The 20,713-nt window shown below is 34.1% G+C and overlaps 1 protein-coding gene across 3 annotated transcripts; it reads right to left on the bottom strand.

Moving 5' to 3' along the window:
- Positions 1-287: 287 nt before the first annotated feature.
- LOC142975458 (prolyl 4-hydroxylase subunit alpha-1-like) lies at positions 288-20,639 on the bottom strand. Of its 3 annotated transcripts, none has more exons than XM_076118305.1 (12): positions 20,481-20,639; positions 12,934-13,142; positions 12,713-12,858; positions 11,295-11,451; positions 8,985-9,166; positions 8,603-8,742; positions 6,762-6,880; positions 3,993-4,146; positions 3,264-3,488; positions 2,651-2,710; positions 2,035-2,200; positions 288-1,499 (listed from the first exon to the last, which is right to left on the bottom strand). In XM_076118305.1, the coding sequence occupies exons 2-12, from the start codon at positions 13,128-13,130 to the stop codon at positions 1,381-1,383; spliced, it is 1,665 nt and encodes a 554-aa protein (XP_075974420.1). In that variant the 5' UTR covers positions 13,131-13,142; positions 20,481-20,639; the 3' UTR covers positions 288-1,380. The 3 variants fall into 3 exon arrangements, with proteins under 3 accessions (XP_075974420.1, XP_075974422.1, XP_075974421.1); XM_076118307.1 differs by having other exon boundaries at positions 8,615-8,742; XM_076118306.1 differs by lacking the exon at positions 20,481-20,639 and adding an exon at positions 16,746-16,926.
- Positions 20,640-20,713: the final 74 nt, after the last annotated feature.

The raw sequence follows: 20,713 nt of genomic DNA, 5'->3' as shown, positions 1-20,713 counted from the left end.
AATACAGAATAAGTAGGTAAAATAAACGACTACTCAGATTTTATGAAGCATTTTGATGAAGTAGTAATTGATGACATATAATCTGGACATAATTTTTATACTTACCAGTTACTCGTACCTACTTATAATTTTAACACCAAGATAAACTACTATAGGTACCTACTTAGGTATGAAAATTATTACCACTAACCAATAACTATACGACGAACGAATGAACGAATATCACATAGTAATATAGTCGATCTTCTCACGGCTGTGGGAGTACAATAGGGTTACTTAAAAACTGGTTATTAGGAGTTGAACTTAGATATATTTTGAAGAAAGTATGGCCTACATTGTACAGATTGCAAGTTCTAATAGAACTTACGATAATATTCCTTTATAAAATTCTTACAATATAAAAAACACTATCTTACTTGACACTGGACAAATTATCACAAAGTTTATCATGATGTAAAACTATAATATATTAATAGATTTTTGATATAATTAAAAGTTAATGCATCTTATTGTAATGCATTAGGATAATTAAATTATTAGATAAATGCAAAATGTATAAAAAGGTAACAGCCCGGTGCGAACTAAATAGATGTGCCTCAAATAGGCACCAATGAGTTTTAACTTTCTTTTGGGAACTATACCAGTAGTCTGTTTGAGACGTCCCGTAATAGAGCAATAGACACTTTTTTTGTCCCAGTTGTCAAATGGCAGGACAACTGACACTGCTTTGGTGCCAGAAAAGCATCACAGGAGTGAGAACTGAGAAAAAGTATTGTCATTTATCCTATCACGAGACACCTTAGTGAGACTTGTAGAATACATCCCATTTTTGCAATATAAATCTACTCATGTTTACATTTCGTTTACGTCGGCCAGGGTTTTTTGGGCGTTGACCTTTCCTTCAGTTAGTGTTTCCATCTCATTACATACTAATACATTAAATTCAACTATGTTATAATATTTTTTCTACACTGGTAATAAATTATTACACTACTGTTAATATTAACGGCAACACAGAAGCCTCTATTGTTAACATTAGTTTCTTTGAAGTATGCTTAAAATTATTTTTCTATCTAACCTTAAACGGAGTTCTACATAGGCAAGATTTTTTGTTCTATATTAACATTGTAACTTTCAGCATTATAATTTTACAAAAATAAAATTACTAAAACAAATATTGATTACGCAGTACAACAATTAGTATTATGCGAAAACTGTACGATAACGATACATGTAGGATATGAATACTATAATATAATTGATACACATAAGCTCTGTCAAAGCTATGACAATAACATTTGAACGTTAACTAATCAGATCACTAAATTTGCACTAAGTCAGTACGTGGTTCAATTTGTTGAACAGAATAGAGCGGTACTTCTATCTGGATGTCTTGGGCACAGGCCGAGGAATCTTACGAATGATTCCCTCCTCCTGGTACTCCAGATTGCAAGGTTTCAAAAGCTCCTGACCACCTTCGTGAAGCCATTTGTTGCACACTGTAATAATATTATGTCAATATAGATTTAGTTCAAAATAATTCAATAGCTAAAAAAAGCTGTAGCTGAAAGTAAACAATTTTGTTGTAGACTTCAAACAGTCCCTAGATAGCATGTCATGGATTAAAGAGAAATTGATTAATTTCGTAAATTTTCTACGTTTAGTACATTTCAGTGTTGAAAAAGATCTATTAAGGTGGCGTCTCTCCGCTCTTAAGGCATGTATTACCGCTGCAATCAAAAGGTCTTATGCCTGACCCCCACTATGGTTTATGCGTCTCATGGGGCTATAAGAGTGATGGAATAGAGAGTCTACCGGTTAGAAGGACATTATTACTATCTACAGAGACGCTCAACTTCGTCCGGGTATAGCATAATTTTGTCCATGATTTCATTTATATGGGATGATTTTGTACCCATAAAAACTTTACTCCGACCGATACAAACATTTTAAAAAGAATTTAATTAGTTGTTCGAAAGTTAAGCTTTGATTTTTATTTATATAGATGTTGTGGTACAAGAAAGATCTACATACCCCACTTCGATCCCTGCAGTACGGGGCAGGCAGCGTGCCTGGTGGCGAGGTCGCCTTCCCCCGAGGCGTGCAAGTTGAGCCAGAACGCGGCCGCGCCCTTCACTGGGAACACGCTCAGACCTAGCTCCGTGAACACTGTAGCACCGCCTTGAGCTACGTCCGACATCTAGAGAGGAAAAGTATATGTAATTATAAAAAATCTTTCTATTTATAAAACGATGTGGTAACATCCACACACTGGACGATAAATCATTAAGCCACGGATGGTACTTGAATAGATAATGAACATTATCTCGTATAGGCTTTGCAAAGGCTAAATGCAGTGGACCCTTATTATAAGTGTATTCGAGTATTATATGGATCTCATAATGCTAGTTAAAGCATTCTGTATATTTCCCGTTTTGAACTATTTACGAAACTTTTAAAACTAACAGGAATGCCACAATTATTTTAGTTCGTTATTTAGGCCCGTTTTCACAACTTTTTAATAACTATCAGATAGCTTAACAGATAACATTTTTGCAGTAATTTTCGTACATACTAATACAGCCAGGTATACTACTAACATACTATACTACTCACCTATACTGGCTCTAAAATTTAAGAGTATACTTACGTAAAACAACACGGTCGCAATTCTGTTACCGCCGTCCTTTGTGAAAGCACTCTCCCTTTTCTAAAACAAAAGAGATGTATGTATATCGGCGAATAGTAATAGAGAACAAAACGTCTCATTACTAAAAAGTAATAAAAACTACATTCATTAGGAACGATTTTAATAAGTTAAACAATAAACAGAGTTCGATAACATTTCTTATCGCAGTAGGTAGCTACATTTTTGCACGATAATGACACATCGTGACCTATTTATTGAGGCAAGTCATAAACTAAACTTTATACATGTCATATCTTATTAATTCAATGAGATATCATTTAGCTTTCATAGATTGGCACATAATTTTTTGAAAGAAACTCATTCTCAAGAATTAAATTAAAAATATTATTTTATGTTTTGGTTGTAAAACTGTCTTTTACCATACGACAAAGAAAAACCTTAAGAATTACAGATAATTGTATGATCTGAATTCTGATATGATTATGTGATGATGAAAAAGGGATGAAGCGTGCATCAAAAGAAACATGCTTGCAAACAACTGCTCCTACGCGAAATGAGTGCTTACTACAAACGCACATATGTATGACTAAATAATTCGTATATTTTCACTTACCCTGGCAAAATCATAGTGCGGTTCATAATGTCCTCCGATGCCGTAGTTGACGACCTGCAGTTCCTCGGCGGAGGCCATGTCGAGGCCGGTCATGTGCGTGACGCGGCGAGACACGCGGGCCACGATCTCATGCTCCCCGTCTTTCAGCCACGCTGACTTGCTGATGCGATAGTGTGCGGGCACCAACTCGCCCGTTCGCGGGTCGTGCACTACAGCGCGTTTGAACTATAACATATGTCTTTAGTTTTAGGAATTACTTTTTATTTTTTTTTATGCCTAAAATTTGTTTAATACGTTTATTGAGGGCATGCAACCCGCAGTTGGCCAGCGTGGTGGATTCAAGGCCTAACCCCCTCCCTTATTACAGGATGAGACCCTTGCCCAGCAGTGGGACATTAATGGGTTAAGTCTATAATGATTTTTTAAACAAGATCTTATTTACATTCATATATAATAATATTATGCTTGTTATACCAAAAGGTGTAGACTGTAGAGTGTATGAAATAGACCCACGCTTCGACATTAATATTGTTGGAAACGTGTAAACGAGCTGATTACCAGATATTTATGTCAAGCACTATGAATAAACTAATATTAAAAAACATCAATTCGCGTCGTTTCCCCGGAGTCGAACCTAAGACCTCGTGCTCTTCAGATATACCGCCCAGACTTAATTAAAATGCATTTTTTTACGTAAGAAGAAAGTGTGTACTTGTAAGTTTTACTTACTCTAGGTCTAGCCATTTGTTTAATAGTCTCAATTTCGTTGTCACTCAACACATCGTGGAACAAAACTATGTCGGGCTTCAGGTACATCATCTCCATCTTGATGGGGGCTATCTTCAAAAATGGATGGTTTTCAGTCATGTAGCGGCAAGTCAACCTAAAATGAAAATAAACAAATACGTATAGCAGCATTCACATTAAAAACAGACATTTATACTCCGACAACTTAGTAGAGATCTTTGGCATATACGATTTATTTAAATATATAATAGAAATAAATAAATTATAATAAATAATTCTGTCGTCGTCATGGTAGTCTTTACTGAAGTCCGACTGGACACAGTAGCAGCTGATAGTAATTCTGTGCATTTCTAATTATATTCGTCAGACCACTGTCGGCTGCATAAGCCCGCGAGTCACTGATGTTCTAAATTCTGATTTTTACATGCACACCAAGTTGTTGAACAGACTAACGCAAAACACTTATTACTAAAATATACAACACAGAAATATATCGGTTCTGCTTTTTTATATAGTATCTCAGATGGTATTTTACAACAGAACAAGTTTAACGAATCTATATATAGCTGTAGGTTTGCACAATTTAGCGTGAAAAATAAATCGATATCCGTTATACGTTTTCAAGAAACATAATTTGATTCGGTTATATAAAAAAGAATAGGTATATCGTGCGTGTCTATATAAATAACAATTTAATGTTAAAACTTATGTTTACGGTTTAAGTCAGAAATACTTAGAACGGAAATGATTATTTCAGTTTAGTATTTCTTCCAACTGTGTTGGAATTGGCTTCTAGTCAGATCGTTTTAATTCGTTTAAGTTGCGTTGCCGCTTCAGTCAGTACATTTTAATTCGTAAAAGTCGCTATGTAATAGCGTATCATATAAATAATATATTCGCACTTCGTACTTACAATATAATACCTTCTACTTCCTATGTAATTGAAGAAAATTTCATTGTTATTACTATACTACATATTTATTTCCGAGATTTTTAAGGACTCGATCTCAAATCGTAATCTGTTGTTGGACTTATTGGTATAAACAGAAAAATAAAAAAACCTTATTTGAATAAAATATCGATATAGAGTAAGTTCTTGACACCACTGGATCGTGTGACATTTCCGACATACTACAAACTAGTTTTATCATCGAATCATACCACTATACCTACTGCTTGCGTGGGAGAACTAGTTAACTCATAAGAAAACATTTGAAACCAATTAGATTAGTTTTAAACAATTCACACATGTGACATTCGAAGAAGGCAACGTTTATATGTAGGCACTATGATTATATTTTAAGTCGACTGGTGAACATATTAAGTAATTGTATAGTCAAAATACGTACGAGTGGGTACATCATATAGAATCTACTATAAAAATATGACGAAAATATAGCTTTTTTGTACGTAGAGCGTAATCTCCGGAAACTACTATTTGAATATTTCTTAACGAAAGTTCAAAACTGTCACCGTTTATTTATTTAATTAGGATCTTTAAATGAGTACATTTTTAAAGATACACATGGACATAATTATCAGGAATGTTCATTCTAATTTGCAATAACCACCCCGCGCAATGCCATAACGGATCGCCTGTACCTAAGTATAAAATAAGTATTCAAGCAGATAGAACATACTCACATACTCGTGCTATTCACACAAATATTTTGTTCGGGAGACCTACACGCATAAACACAAACTGTCGTATTTTGTCTCAAAATCTACATATTATTCTAATTATGTGGTTTCCTTACTAATGGTCTATTGGGTTTTGACTCGGACTTATAGTTCGGCAACTTATTAAAGAGTATGCATGAAAAGTTTGCGACTGGATATGGTAAATATACGAAATTTGGAATTTAAAGGATAAATGACCTGCAGGTTTTTGCAGCTGACGGTGACCTGTCAGATCCACCTACTTTATTTTGAACTACACAGAATTATAAAGTACTAGCTGACCCGCGCAACTTCGCTTGCGTCACCTAAGAGAATGGGTCAAAATTTTCCCCGTTTTTGTAACATTTTTCGTTGCTACTCCGCTCCTAATGACCGTAGCGTGATGTTATATAGCCTATAGCCTTCCTCGATAAATGGGCTATCTAACACTGAAAAAATTTTTCAAATCAGACCAGTAGTTCCTGAGATTAGCGCGTTCAAACAAACAAACAAACAATCAAACAAACAAACAAACTCTTCAGCTTTATTATATTATAAGTAAATAAGTAATAAGTATAAGTATAGATATGTAGATAAATCGTGCGTGCCAAGGCTCTCTACTAAGTTGTCAGAGTATAGCTACGTTGATATCACGTAGGCATGTTGTTCAATTATAATTAATATAAACTGCCTCATTAAGCGTTCAAATACCGTCCTCCACATCAGCGCTGCTTGGTTTTGTTATTCATTAGAATTTTCACTTTCCAAGTGGCTTATGTATTATGATGTAAAATATTTCACAATATGAGTGTAGATGCTCGTGATATTGAAGCTGATCTCCAGTTAACCAAACTTAAAAATCGTTAAGAAACTGCTCTGTGGGCGATTCAGGCGAGTTATACGATATTGGGAATTTGTTAAGAAAGCCCCCAAAAGTTCCAAATAGGCATCTGAATTTAACTGTCTCAAAAGATACGCAATCAAGACAATTTAAAACATTTTTGGGAACCAAAAAACAAGGCATTCGGGTGCACCAGAGGAATAAATATCTTCTTACAAATACTAAGACGTATGAGATAGTGATGTAAGTACCTGCTAGAGATTTCTACCGGCACATCCATATCGCCGCGGCACAGCGCCTCATAAGTTTTCCTCTCCTTAGCATATCCCGTCAATTCTTTGGTCTCTTCTTGTTTCTCGGCTCCCGTTTCCTGCGGTCATAAGAAATTAAAACATATCTTATTGCTCTTGCTCGCGATTAAGATCGCATGAAAAGATATCTCCGGTGTAAAAATAGCCCATGTTATGACCGATAGTCCAGGTTATGAACTAAATTTGTATAGTATGTGTACCTACCTGAACAACCGTTCAGTAGTTTTGCGTAAATGAGCAAATCAAATATACATAAAGCCCACAGAATTTCAAATGTATAATATAAGTAGGATATATTATATGTATGTTGAATATGGTATACTCTACTAAATGTAAATTCAATATTGTATTTGGAAAAGACTACGTTAACAAAAACATAAAACATAAAAACATATTCCAATTTGTTATTCAAATATTTTTTGGTACTTATTATAGTATATAGTATGTTAAGTATTTGTTATGTAGATAGAGATTTTTTTTATAAACAGCTCGATTTGGATGATCCGTGTTTAAGCTGAGATTTAAAGACAATTTTTATATCTTCTTAGTTTCAATTGTTTTTAATCTACTGATTTTGTTCGTTCTTGGATTAAACGCATTTTGTTACATATTCTAGTAATAGAGGAATGACCTATGGATAATGAATTACAGAAATTATTGAATACGACTAATTAAAAATGATCATTAATCATGACTAATACACATTTTATACGGTAAAACAGTTATTCGCAATTATGTAAACAGCCGGTTATTATAATAATATTAATGTCATTAGGCAGAATAGCTTAATATATTCCCTCGCGAGCTCAAGGCTCATTTTATATTCACACTCGGACAGGTTATTGACTTGTAGCAAATAATTTGTTTTTGTTATTTTCTTTATACTGTTCTAATGCTGTTGCGATTATGACTGCCATTCAAAATACATTGGCTCTCTTTTGCTATGTATAACACCCAATTATGCACAAACAATTGTAAAAAAGAACAGCCCTTAGGTATATTCTTTAGAATAGACTTTGTAAAAACCTAAACAGACATAAACGTCGTCGTATTTATTAAAGCTAAGATAGCATTTTAACTTTATAGGTTTGTTTCAAACAGCGTTAACTAGAAAATTCGTTATATTTAACAAGATCAAATCAGTTTCAAAAGATATAAGAAAAAATACAGTTCCGGAATGACTAGATTCTTGGTAACTTTTAACATTCCGTGTCAACTTCTCACAGGTCAAATCGTTCGATTTAGAGGAAAAATATGAACGAAATAAATACATTAATTTGCGAATTTTAGATATAAATGTGGTTTAGAACCAAACAGGTTCTTTAGCCATTACCTTGAGAGCCATCAGCTTTTACAAAAATATCAATTTTATATGGCCATTTTTTACATATGATGCAACTAGTTGTTCACAAGTCATGAAGTCTCTACAGGCAGGCAACAAATCTACCATAATGAACATAGCTTCAAGTCTTATCCTCAACCTAATTATTAACCGATAATTTTTAAGAAGGAGCGCGATTCTCTACCACTATCGATTGCTGACAACCGGCTAGTTACCGGAAAATTTCAGCGTCTCTCCAAAACGTGTTCTTTTGGTATTTTTGCTATGAATCTACAGTTCCCCTTTGTACTGCTACTTCCTTGTCAAGTTATAATGAGCTTCGGCGCTTTTTTTTAAGCTATTAACCTCGTATTTAGGTACTAATGAATGATTTTTTTTTAATGTCATGCATGTCATATTAGTAGTGAGAGTGAATGTTAGTAATTATAATAGAACTTACGCCTCTCCTTGCCTTTCTAAGTCTGGCTTCTTCTTCAGCGATACTCTTTTGATAGTGCGGTACGTTGCCCTTAGCGCGGGTATGTTTCGGCTCCACTTCCAACAACTTGTTAGTCCATTCTAGGGCATTCCTCGTGTCTCCTGTAAATATGTTATAGATATAGTCAAATAAGAATACATCAGTTTAGTCAGTTTGAAGAATTAATTAGTAATATAACCAATCTTTTCTGTACCTAACCATCTCTTTGAATTCAAACCAACCAGCAATAACTACTGTAATCGTAGAGTTAAGATCAAGGTGGCATAATAAGACGGAATATGGCACTGACTAAATAGGCATGTAGCCTAATTAAAATACTTTTTTAATTTAAGAAGTGACTTACCTAGCAAATAATATGAAAAGCTAATATACTCAAGTATATCGGCTTCACTGAATGAATATTGGACATTTTCTTCTTTATATTTGCGTAGAGCTTCGACCATCCAGGCGCGTGCGTTGACATAATCCGACTCTTTGTACAACACTCGGCCTAACTCGTAGCAATCACCTGCTGTCATCGGCGTACTGAAAAAATGCACAGATAATTACAGCCATTTGTCTAATAGTTTCTGCATTCGCCGATGATCGATGACGAGTGAGCTTCGAGCTCGAGTAATCTTTTCGTAAGCTATAGTATAGTTATAAACTATCTGTGTACAAAATTTCATCAAAATCCGTTCAGTAGCTTTAGCGTTATTGAGTAACAAATATTCAAACATTCGGATTTATAACATTAGCATAGATTTAATAAAAAAAGTTGTTGTACTAGGAAAGCTCCTTCAAGGGCGTATGATGAGTTAATGGGTCTAGGATAACGTAGGCATCAATATCATAAGTTTCAGCATATGACCAGAATGAATAACTTTTGATTTTAATTGTTCATACTAGATACAAAAATCCTGGATCAGTCAGTGTACAAATGTTTTTCAAGTCAATTAGACAGAAAATGATGCAATATATAATAAAAGCAATTACGCCAATAATTTTCAGACCAAGTTTGGGCGAATCCACATGGTATTTAATAGAGAGTCATTAACCAATGGGGGCATTGACATTATTTTTCACCATGTTTACAGAGAAGGTCATTAAGCCTCGACAATAGACGGATCGGATTGAGATACGACATCAAGGTGTACTTAGTGCAGTAAGGCATCTATGAAGTATTACACTGCAGTAGTTATAGGCTGAATAGCTGCCGAAACGTCAAGAAATCAAAGGTATAAAGCATGTTCGCGCTAATCCCGTATTAGACAACAAAGTAGGTGAAAAGCCAAACTAATGGAGTGTGCTTAAACTTAACAATGTCTGCAACACAGCAGCAAATCTTTTCTACCGCTTAAAGCACATGGTTTTATCGTAACGAGGAAAAAATATGTTCCTGATTAACAAAAGCTTATTTTATCTTTACCGGACCAGTTAGTACATATCGAAACAATTGTTAATTCCCAATCCCAATATAATTTCCTGTTTAATACTATACTTATACACGTGTTTTCCTCACAAAAACCTTATTATTTGCATAATGAGTTACACCGCCCAGCCTAGAAACACTTATTTGCGCAAATAATGTTATCAATTATCGACTGGTAACAAGTAAATAGCCATTATTAGTTATGAAACTTCTTAATTCACTTACTATTTAGCAATAAGTGTCTAAATAACTTTATATTGACTGTCGGTTTTATTGCGTATCCATAACATTTTGTTTTTACAGAATTTAGTGCACATTAAGATAAAAGTAATAAAATATTGTAATTACTAAATGACACGATTTTTTGTTAAGATAAAGTGTAGTCAACCCTGGTTATACAAGCAGTGTTATTATTTTTATTATTTCCCATACCTACCTAAAGTAAATCCCCAACTCGCACTTGTCAGTGTGGACTCAAGGCCTAAACCCTCCCTAGTTTAGGAGGAGACCCTTGCCCAGCAAGGAACAGTGACGGGTTAAATATTTACCTAAACTATTTTGCAAATTATATCACAAAAAAGTACATAAAACAACTCCTGCTCCAATTTTTATTTAGTTAGCTTTCGGTCATTGAACGTTAAACATAATCTACGAAAACAAACCAACACGAAGTGCAAACAAACGTTACCGGTATTATATTGTTTATGAGTTATATTATAAAAAAAAACTCACCACGGCCTTGTAAATAACTATTACTGCATTTAACACGCCAACTATAATTCTCATACAAAAAACGAATCTGACAGCATGCCGTGCGAAAATCATAATGTAATTTTATTAACGGTATCAATTCACAGTTTCACACACTAATGTATGAATAGTTGAAAACGATAACAAGTTAACTGGCTCTATGGCGTGATCAGTAATATAATAATAAAGACCGTGCCCATCTCAGGTTCAAATCCCGTGTCAGGCGAAAAGATTTAAAAAGCCCGGAGTAAGGAGGTGAGGTCAAACTTCAATCAGCCTTTGGTCGTGTGCCTGACGTCTGGCCTGACCCTGGTCGAGTCATCGCCAAACGGACTATGAGGGTAATGGAATAGAGAGTATATCTGTGTATTGTGCACTCACTTGGACACTATAAACAAAGTCCTGCCCGTTGGATGACAAATGAAATTGGCCGCCGTTCTCGGATATCGGCTTGGAGGGAGAGAGGAGACTATATAGTTGAGTAAAAATTACCTATATAGCACACCATTCAGCTTTCCCTCAGCAAGGTCCTTGACATCTAAATGATATGTTTCTTGCAGTCTAGTGAGCGCTTGCGCAGCGCCTGTAAGATCCTCCAACGCTGGATACTTTACATCTTCGTGATTCATTGTTACATTCTTGATGTATTCTGAAAACACGCCGTACATTAACATAAACACACAAAATACAAGGAAATCGTACTGAAGACCTGACGAATAGAAATCCGGGTGCGTGATTATACAATATACATGAGTGAAGTTGGTATGGACTTAGCAAGAGACCACCAGTTTAAGTCGTGTTTTTCTTTAAGCATAAGGACGGTACACAATCATTTGTATAGATAGTATTGCGGATATGAAGATACGCTATGATGCTATTATTTGTGCCGTCATTATTCGTACAATGGGAAAAAAATATAAAAACCTTCATGATCAGGTACAGAGGTACATTTCAATGTTTAAGCTTCAGAAGTCATAGGTGAATTGGCAAAAAATTGTGACATCATCTCACACCAGAATTAAGCTTAACTTTAAGTTACTATAGTGATCATCGTGTCTAAAGTAGTTAAATAACAAATGTCTTAAGTGTCGTTAAACTTTTAACCTATTTCATTTCACTTGTGTGCTAAACGTGATAAAAATCTTAAACAACACATTGACACAAATAAAAAAATGCGTACACTTGAATTGAACCAGGTACAAGTTAAAACATCAGTTAAAATTCCATATCCGTGCGCTTTACTTAAAATGTGTCGACGTTTGGGTGGTATACTAACTTACCTCGCAAGCTACGAGGAATGTTTACTTATTCAAAGCCTACGCTTACAGTTTTCAAATCAGTTCACGTTGTTTGCAAATATGCACCCAAGATAACAGCATCGGAATGGAAGCTACGTTATATCAAGAAATAAATCAACTTAACAATACACACCTACGATCGATATAGAAATTAATGTCTGTAAACAACTTTAACACATAAACCAATAAACAATTAAACGTGTAAAAAGAAATGTATCCATAGATCATTAGCGTAAATATTTTTTCTCTTAAGCAAAGTCTAACATTGTGCTATTGTCACGTCATTCTTCGGAAGGTGAATTATGAATCTTTAACCATGGCAAATACGTCAGTCGATTCTCGCGTTCGCGAGAACTCTATTGTTTTATTATAAAACAATTCCCCGACGTTAATACTCCATTATGTTTTTATTGTGGCCATGTGACACTGATTATAACAATTATGCACATTATGCTTTTCTTGGAGACTCATAATCACTTAGTATACGGATACAAATCTCATACTCTTTCAATTAAACAATCACTATACATGACATTATTAGTCGCTACTCACGCCTCTAACTGTTAATATCAACCAGTTATTGTTCAAGATAGATATTGTTATATAAATTACCTGTTCCTATCTTAATACTATCTTCTATACTATCAAGATCAGTCGTCAGTCTTTTTATAAGGGTAAAAGCGTTGATTGGGTTCCCCAAATAGTTAGGAATATCTTCCATCGCTTTCTCATGTTCTTTCTTGTAGAATTCCAAATGCCTGGAAAAATAAAAGATTTCATCAGCAAAATGTATAACAAGCGACGTTTACTTTTTCCTTTGCCTTTATCCTTACCGTTTTAACGTGGACAGTCTGTTCTCTTCCTTATCAATATAAAAATCTAGATCGTCTATTATTCTCTTGTGTGTTTCTAGCAAGTATTCCACTTCTGCTATAGCTGTGAATAGTTCGGCATGTGTTCTCACGCAAAAGTTGAATAGTAGCGCGAAGCATATTGCGTGCAGCATATTTAAACTAGGAATCATTTTCATGTCTTAGCCAATCTGTAAAAAAAAAACAATTATAAAGACTGCCAGTGTTACATCAAGCCTGTTTCGAAATAAATACATAATTGTCGAGACGAATCTTCCGCAAGACAAGTGTTTTGCGGTTGATATTACGTCAAACATCTCACTCAGTTCCTAGTAAGTTTGGCAACACGTAATTAAAAAGTTAAACATGCGAATATTTTGGGTACTTTAAATATTTGCTAATACTCATGCCATGTTTAAAATATCTTTCGATATGGTTTCTTCGACCGACGATCATCATCGACGATCGTAAAAAATATTATTTTATCCCGTTACAAATAATATCCCGTAAATTCTTGTGTTGGTCACTAAAAATAAGACTACTGAATAATAAATACCTATTCAATAAAAATGACAATTGATAAGAAATCACCACACGTTATTAATTACAGGCAGATGTATAACTTTAAAATTAAATCCATACTAATATTATAAATGCGAAAGTAACTCTGTCTGTCTGTCTGTCTGTCTGTCTGTCTGTCTGCTACTCAATCACGTCTAAACTACTGAACCAATTTGCATGAAATTTGGTATGGAGATATTTTGATACCCGAGAAAGGACATAGGCTACTTTTTACCCCGGGAAAATGACGCATTTCCCGGGAAAATTCAGAAAATTCAACGAAGTCGCGAAAAATCAATATTATAATGACATTGAATTAACGAAATTCCGTTGCCATGGCAACTGTTTTAATGGCGGATATGCCTTAGCGCGACTTCGTTATACTAAGAGATATAAATAATTTTGAGAATATTTTTCGTGAAAAAAAAGCATATTTTATATCATCACGCTACGACCAATAAGAGCAGAGTAGGTAACAGTAAAAAGTGTTACAAAAACATAAGAAAATTCTGACCCATTCTCTCTTATGTGACGCAAGCGAAGTTGCGCGGGTCAGCTAGTTAATAATAAATATTCGCAATGAATCGTCGAAAACCTGTTGTAAATTAAAGACTTAATAAATTATACCATTGATTTTTACGTTTCTACTGGGCGTATCAAGAGGTGTGATTCGCAACTTAATTTATCGCTCAAGTCTATAAAATATTTTTACTAAATATGAAAAATATGGAGAAACGGTAGCTAAGAAACTAATTATCACAAAGCTGTCAGGTTTTGTCGAATTTGATGGACATTTGCCGAAGACGAAATAACCGGTTCATGATCGATACCTCAACCCATTGTTAGACCTCTAAAATAACGGTTCTAGTGACAATATTTGGCAAACTACTTATGTTAACACCAAGATTAAAAAGTCATGAACATCCTAATGGTCCATGTGCAATATTGTATTGCAGGTTACTTGAAATAACTGACATTAGAAATCCTACAATTACCTTGACTACGATATTGTTATGGCAAAAGTATGATAAGTACTTTCGTAGTTTGTTTGATAATGCACATTATAAACCATAATATTATGAGAATGACGAATGTGGTCATTTTCTACGGGTGTAGTAAGAGCTGAAACCAATGAATCAATTTCGTAGATTCTTTATAGAGCCCATATTTTGTCAGAATTTGTAAACTTTATAGGGTGGTTTATGATTTGTATGATTGTTTTTAACTTCATCCAATATCGCAGATTATGGTTAAGAATAAAAAGGTTTTTCATTTTGCATGTCCACTTGGTACTAATGTGTGGGTTCGTTTTTAACCGATTACCTATATTATTTTTCGAAAACACTCAGTCATTGTGAGCTTTTAGTCATTCGTGTCCGAAAACGGTCCTTGAGTCATAAAGATACGGACATTGCGTCCGGTTTTTAAGGTGCATGTTCTTTGCAATACAAATCAATCAATGTTACAAAAAAAATCCTGAATAAGTCATAATAACATTTTTAAAATAGTGAATCATTTCTAACATAATAGACACTATAAGCATGCACACAGCTACGAGTGGTTATACCATTTTGAGTTTTTAATGACCGGCAGATAAAGTTCAAAACCAACATCACTTTTCCGGTGCTGATCACGAGTATCTTTGCATGGTACACGCAATTTGATACGAATTTAACTTTCTGTTTGAGCCTTTCTAATACATGTACCTACATAAATTGTACGTAACAAAACCCTCAGACAGACCATGTGAAAAAAATACACTGAACAAAATGTGCGAATTTTACGAGCGGACAATGACTGCTTACGGTATTAGGTATTATTTAAGCCCATGAAAGAGGTGCATAAACAGGAAAAAGTCTCAATTTCCTAAAACGAAGATCTGTATTTTTGCGCTAAATTCTTTACAAGGGCATTGGACAGTATTGTGTAAAGAACGACGTGAAATGTAATTTAATTTATGTGCATGAATGCAATATAATAGAGACAAGAGAGAGATACGTATGTACGTAGATCTCTACTTATATGTATTCACTAAACACCGTATCTTACACGAAGCTTGATTTTGTCGATTCATTAAAGACAAACTTTACTTACATTTTTCTAGATATGAAGTAATTAGTAGACAATTTAAACGTCGAACCTAAAACTGGCCATACTTATTTCTGTCCTAATTAGCTAAGTAGATAATATTAAGTTAATTTGAGTTTGGCTCTTAACTTAGACCTTTGTCCAACAAAATATTAAAGCAATAAGTTAAGACGTCGAGTTACGAATTAATTTATTATGTGTTTCGTGTGTCGCGTGGAAGATATCATCAATTTAATGTAAAAATTTGTTAAAATGAATTTAAATCCTGTCTCGAGCATCAACCGATAACATCGCAACTTTAGATGGCTTTAGATTGTAGTTTTAAATCTTAGTTCATTAACACACATTTTGTATTTGTAATAAAATACAGGAACTAAGCCGGTGGTGGACGTGATTCTGAGAGCGTACACAATACACATCTCGGCTAGTGACTGACCGTATTATCATGTGTTTAATAACGATAACAAATGGTTTGCCGCGCTATCGAATATTATTCTACTGCTCTGAATACATTTCTCGAAGTCTCTGACAACCATATTCAATTGGCATGTCAAGCGGAGTGACATTAAAAGAATGTCTTTTACCTACACGACTGTGTGTTGCACTGCTTATATTATGTTTCTGACTAGGAGTTGAGAGTATTTTGATTTGAGGGAAGTTCAACAGAGACAAGTAGGTAATAATGACCAATATTGTGGTATCACCGTGAGTATATTTTATCCGACTTAAATTAAGTAGTCTAGATACCTACTTAATTATTGCATTAATTAGGGTTATCGCATTATAAAACGAAAAAAAGAAATACCATTCTGGGTCTTGTATAATCAGATTACGGTTTACACGCATAGATATGCCAACATTAAATATATAGACGAATGGAGTAACATAACGGAGAACACGTCATTGTTCGCTGTCTTATTTTTAGTAAGAGGAACTCATTAAAACAGTACACATACGGTGCAAGTAAATATGATTTGCATAAACAAATATATCTTACCCACGTTAGTATCGAAGATCACTTACTTTAAGAAGCATAGAGATCTCATTATATACTTGAATTAATCGGTAAATTTTGTAAACCTAATTTGATTTATAATTATTATGTGTTAATATGGTTACCAGTTGCAATTAAGGGTCTGACTTACCTAAAAAATGGTTTAAAAAATATTTGGAGCCAGCAGAAGAGTCACAATTTAACAGAATTGTCAGAATTGATGTCTATCGGAGTGTACCTACTAATCGAAATATCAAAATCAGGACGACCGATAAATTCGTAGCGCGTCCGGCGTGCGCCCGCGCAACCGTTCGCGGGTCAACGAACAAACTACTGCCATTGAGCAGCTAGTAGCGAGCCGGTGACCTTATCTAACTGCCGCGGCTGTGACGAGAATCGAGATGACGTGCTTTATTAATAATGTGTTTTACACATTAGGGGACCGATGCTTCAAACTTTTTCATTGATCTGCGACCATAACGCGTGAAGCAATTGTGTCATTGAACATGTGCAAATAATGTTCAAATCGTAAAGCGTGTCTCCATCTTTCATCCATCCATCTCTCATCCAGCTTATCAATGATGGGCATTGGGCATATTATTGATCAAATTGAACAAACATAGAAAATCTAAAAAAAATATAATATCCATAAATAGAATTTTAGTTACTTATAAGGCAGTTGGTTTTCAGGGTAACAATACATAATCAAGAACATTAGGGGTTTGCATGATTTGTTAAGCATCTGATCACACAACCCAAGACAATTGGGTGTATAATTGCACCGAACAATACAAATATTTAGTCACTAACTCAGTACACTTACGTTTTTGATCCATTGCTATGTTTATTCACGGCCATCTCTTTGTACTTTTACAAACACTTTTACATAATTATGTAAATAGCATGACGTTATTTCTCTTGTTTTTTCAAATGAATAATAGCGATTACTGTCAGACTTGTCTAGTGGATAGATTTATTTGTTGTTGATAATATTTTTCTATTATATTACGTTGCCGGTTAGTTAGTATGTAGGTAGGTATTTAGATTACGAAAACAAGAATCTCTAATTAAATTTAATTTCATCTTCACGTGTAACTAAATGAGCTACCTAATTCCGGATGCATATTGTTAATATGTATCATTAGGAGAATTAGGGTACCTATATTTTTAAGTTCAATGAAGTTCTATTCTTTTCAGCAGGCGTCCATTTACTGATTTCAAAGTTTTTCTTAAAAACATAAATACCTACCTTATATGTACCTAATATAGCATATTGTTTAAGAGCCCGAAGTGCGTTGAATCGTAAAATTAATCGGTGAATCTTTAGATTTATGTGCACCTGATAATCTTATTAACTCAGGGTTAGGTATATCGAAACTGATTATTATTTAACAGGTCTCGGTGGTACATCCGAAGAAATATCGGATGGATGATGTTAAAGTCCGAAATTAAAAACAATCACAGAAGGAACGTATATTTTCGACTTTTGCCAACAGTGGTTGTTAAATCTTTAGATTCGAAAATTGGGCTTTTGCAGTAAATATTTACTAATATAATTATCTCCTAAAAGTAGAGTCGCGCGTCGTTAGGTCAGTGGAAAGTTGCGGGTTCATATTCGTAGCTCATTTACACCTGGCCTGAATACATTTCATACAATTTACCATAGTAATTATTTTTAACATTAAAATACCTAAAACTCAAAGCAGACTTTTACTTTTTGAATGATATCTCTATTAAAAATATTATATGCTGTGGTGAAGGAATAGTCATCCAAATATTAAATTACGAACATGAAACATATAACTATAGATGTAAGAAAAAAAATATTATAAGTAGGTAGGTACCTATAGGTAAAATGTTGAATTTTATGTTAATTTCAAATTACCAAAAGTAAAATAATTTATGTCAATAGAGTTTTTGTACACAACCAAGGGACTCCAAAATTAATTTTAAGCGGTTTTTATTGGCGTTAAGTAGTAAAAGTAAAATTTGGCAGAAAGGAGGGGAGGTCTTAGTCCAGCAAAGGAAGACACAATCGCTTCTTAAAAAAAAGCAAGCACATAGTGGTAACTGCTTAAAATACAGATAGGTACTCTGTGCTTTGGCACTTGACCAGCTGCCATATATACAGACCACAAAACTGCAGGATGCAATAGTGATTCCCAATGCCTAATGGCCCATATTATAATAATCATCATCTGAATTACATCATTCCTGTACAGTACCTTGGTCATGGTTGGAGCATAAATAAGATTCATGCAACCTATCCAAATAAGATTTTCAAAATCTAAATTTTGAATGCAGAATGTTTGCAAGTATAAAAATATTTGGGTTCTTTTATTTAGGTAGATATATCCGGGACAGCAGTTATAAATCTGGGGGCACGGCAGTGCCCCCGCAAGTCGAGCAAAAAAAAGCGGCACGGCCGTACTATCTTTTCTCGAAGCAATTCAGGCTATTTTCGACCCCCTATAATTTCGTTGTGGATAAAACAAGAAGCCTGAATTTTTAGCGACTTATCAGTCATTGTATGAACACGGTATATTGAAAATTTCAGTCAATTTGAACCAGTACTTTAAGAATGACAACTTGTTAAAGTTTTGAATTTTGTCACTCACTGATTCACTGACTCACTGACTCACCGATCATCAAAAGTCTAAGGCATTTCTAGCAGACTTAGAAGCTTCAAATTTAGAATACAAATAGAATTTAGTATCTTAATCATGGGAAAATTTCAATATTTTCTAATTTCAGTCCAGTTTTCTAAATACATTAACTGCAAGAATAACTTTGTAATCTTATACATTTATATAGGATTACAAGGTTACATTTGCAGTTAATGAATTAATTATTACTGTAGTATAATAGAAAATAATAGGTGTACATAGGTACCTACTGTATGCGGCATAACTTAAGGGTGTTTAGCCCATGAAACTGAACAACATTTCAATAGGAAAATATGTTGAATTATGAAAAAAATAACCGTCTTTCCATACAAATTGGACTTACAAAAAGAAGTGAGATGCCATCAAAAACATCCTGTAAAAAACCTCAAGTCTCGCAGCGTAAAAAGTGGTGAGATCTATGTAATACCAAGTCGATTAATCTGTTTAGTCTATACTGAAAGGACCTTCTGTCTTAAGTTATTACATAAGTTATTATCATGCCAATATTAAAAATATTTCACATTTAAAACAAATAAATCGACTTGGTCATCGCATGAAAACACAAATTCGCCATTAAAATTTCAGGAGCATTAATTTCTTTAAGATACTCATCTCAATCATTATATTCGGAAGGACCCTAGTGAGGAATTCGGTTGCTGGCCCGTCGTGCTGTGCAGTGTGGTACATACTAATAATCAAATCATGCGATGGCCAGGTCGATTTATTTGTTTTAAACGTGAAATATTTTTAATATTGGCATGATAATAACTTATGTAATAACTTAAGACAGAAGGTCCTTTCAGTATAGACTAAACAGATTAATCGACTTGGTATTACATAGATCTCACCACTTTTTACGCTGCGAGACTTGAGGTTTTTTACAGGATGTTTTTGATGGCATTAATATTTTTCAATTTACTAGAAGTAGGTAAACTTTAGGTGATCTATATATCGCTATATATGTATGAGACAAATATATAATAATATACAACATTTTCTTTGATAAATTTAATAAAATAAAATTAAATCATTAGCCAGTTCTTTACAATCCTATTGGATATGTGCTTGACAATTAATCCATAAATCGAACACGCAATTATTGATTATTGTATACCTACGTGATAACAACATACATAGAAAATTGCAGCAAAAGCTCTTTCTAAATCGAGCTTAATTTATGAAAACATTATAGTCAAAAGAATATACATTTAGAACAATACCTGTAGTCTTTTCCTTCCCAATTTAGAAGCTGAATTCACTTTGCTTTCCGTAAATTGACTTATTTTTAGAAGTAATTGGTTAATAAAGGGAAGTATTACAATATATAGAACACGACTGTACACAACCAATGCAATGCATTGCTATTGGCTGATACATGTACGGTATAGTACAGCAGTTGACAAACGTCAGTTGTCATTAATGTCAAAACTGCTAGTAGTGTTAGTGCAACCCT

The sequence above is a fragment of the Anticarsia gemmatalis genome, chromosome 9 (genome assembly GCF_050436995.1).
Source record: "Anticarsia gemmatalis isolate Benzon Research Colony breed Stoneville strain chromosome 9, ilAntGemm2 primary, whole genome shotgun sequence".
Taxonomy (NCBI): Eukaryota; Metazoa; Arthropoda; class Insecta; order Lepidoptera; family Erebidae; genus Anticarsia; species Anticarsia gemmatalis.
Note: the sequence above shows the minus strand (reverse complement) of the source record. Positions and strands in the feature narration are given on the sequence as shown.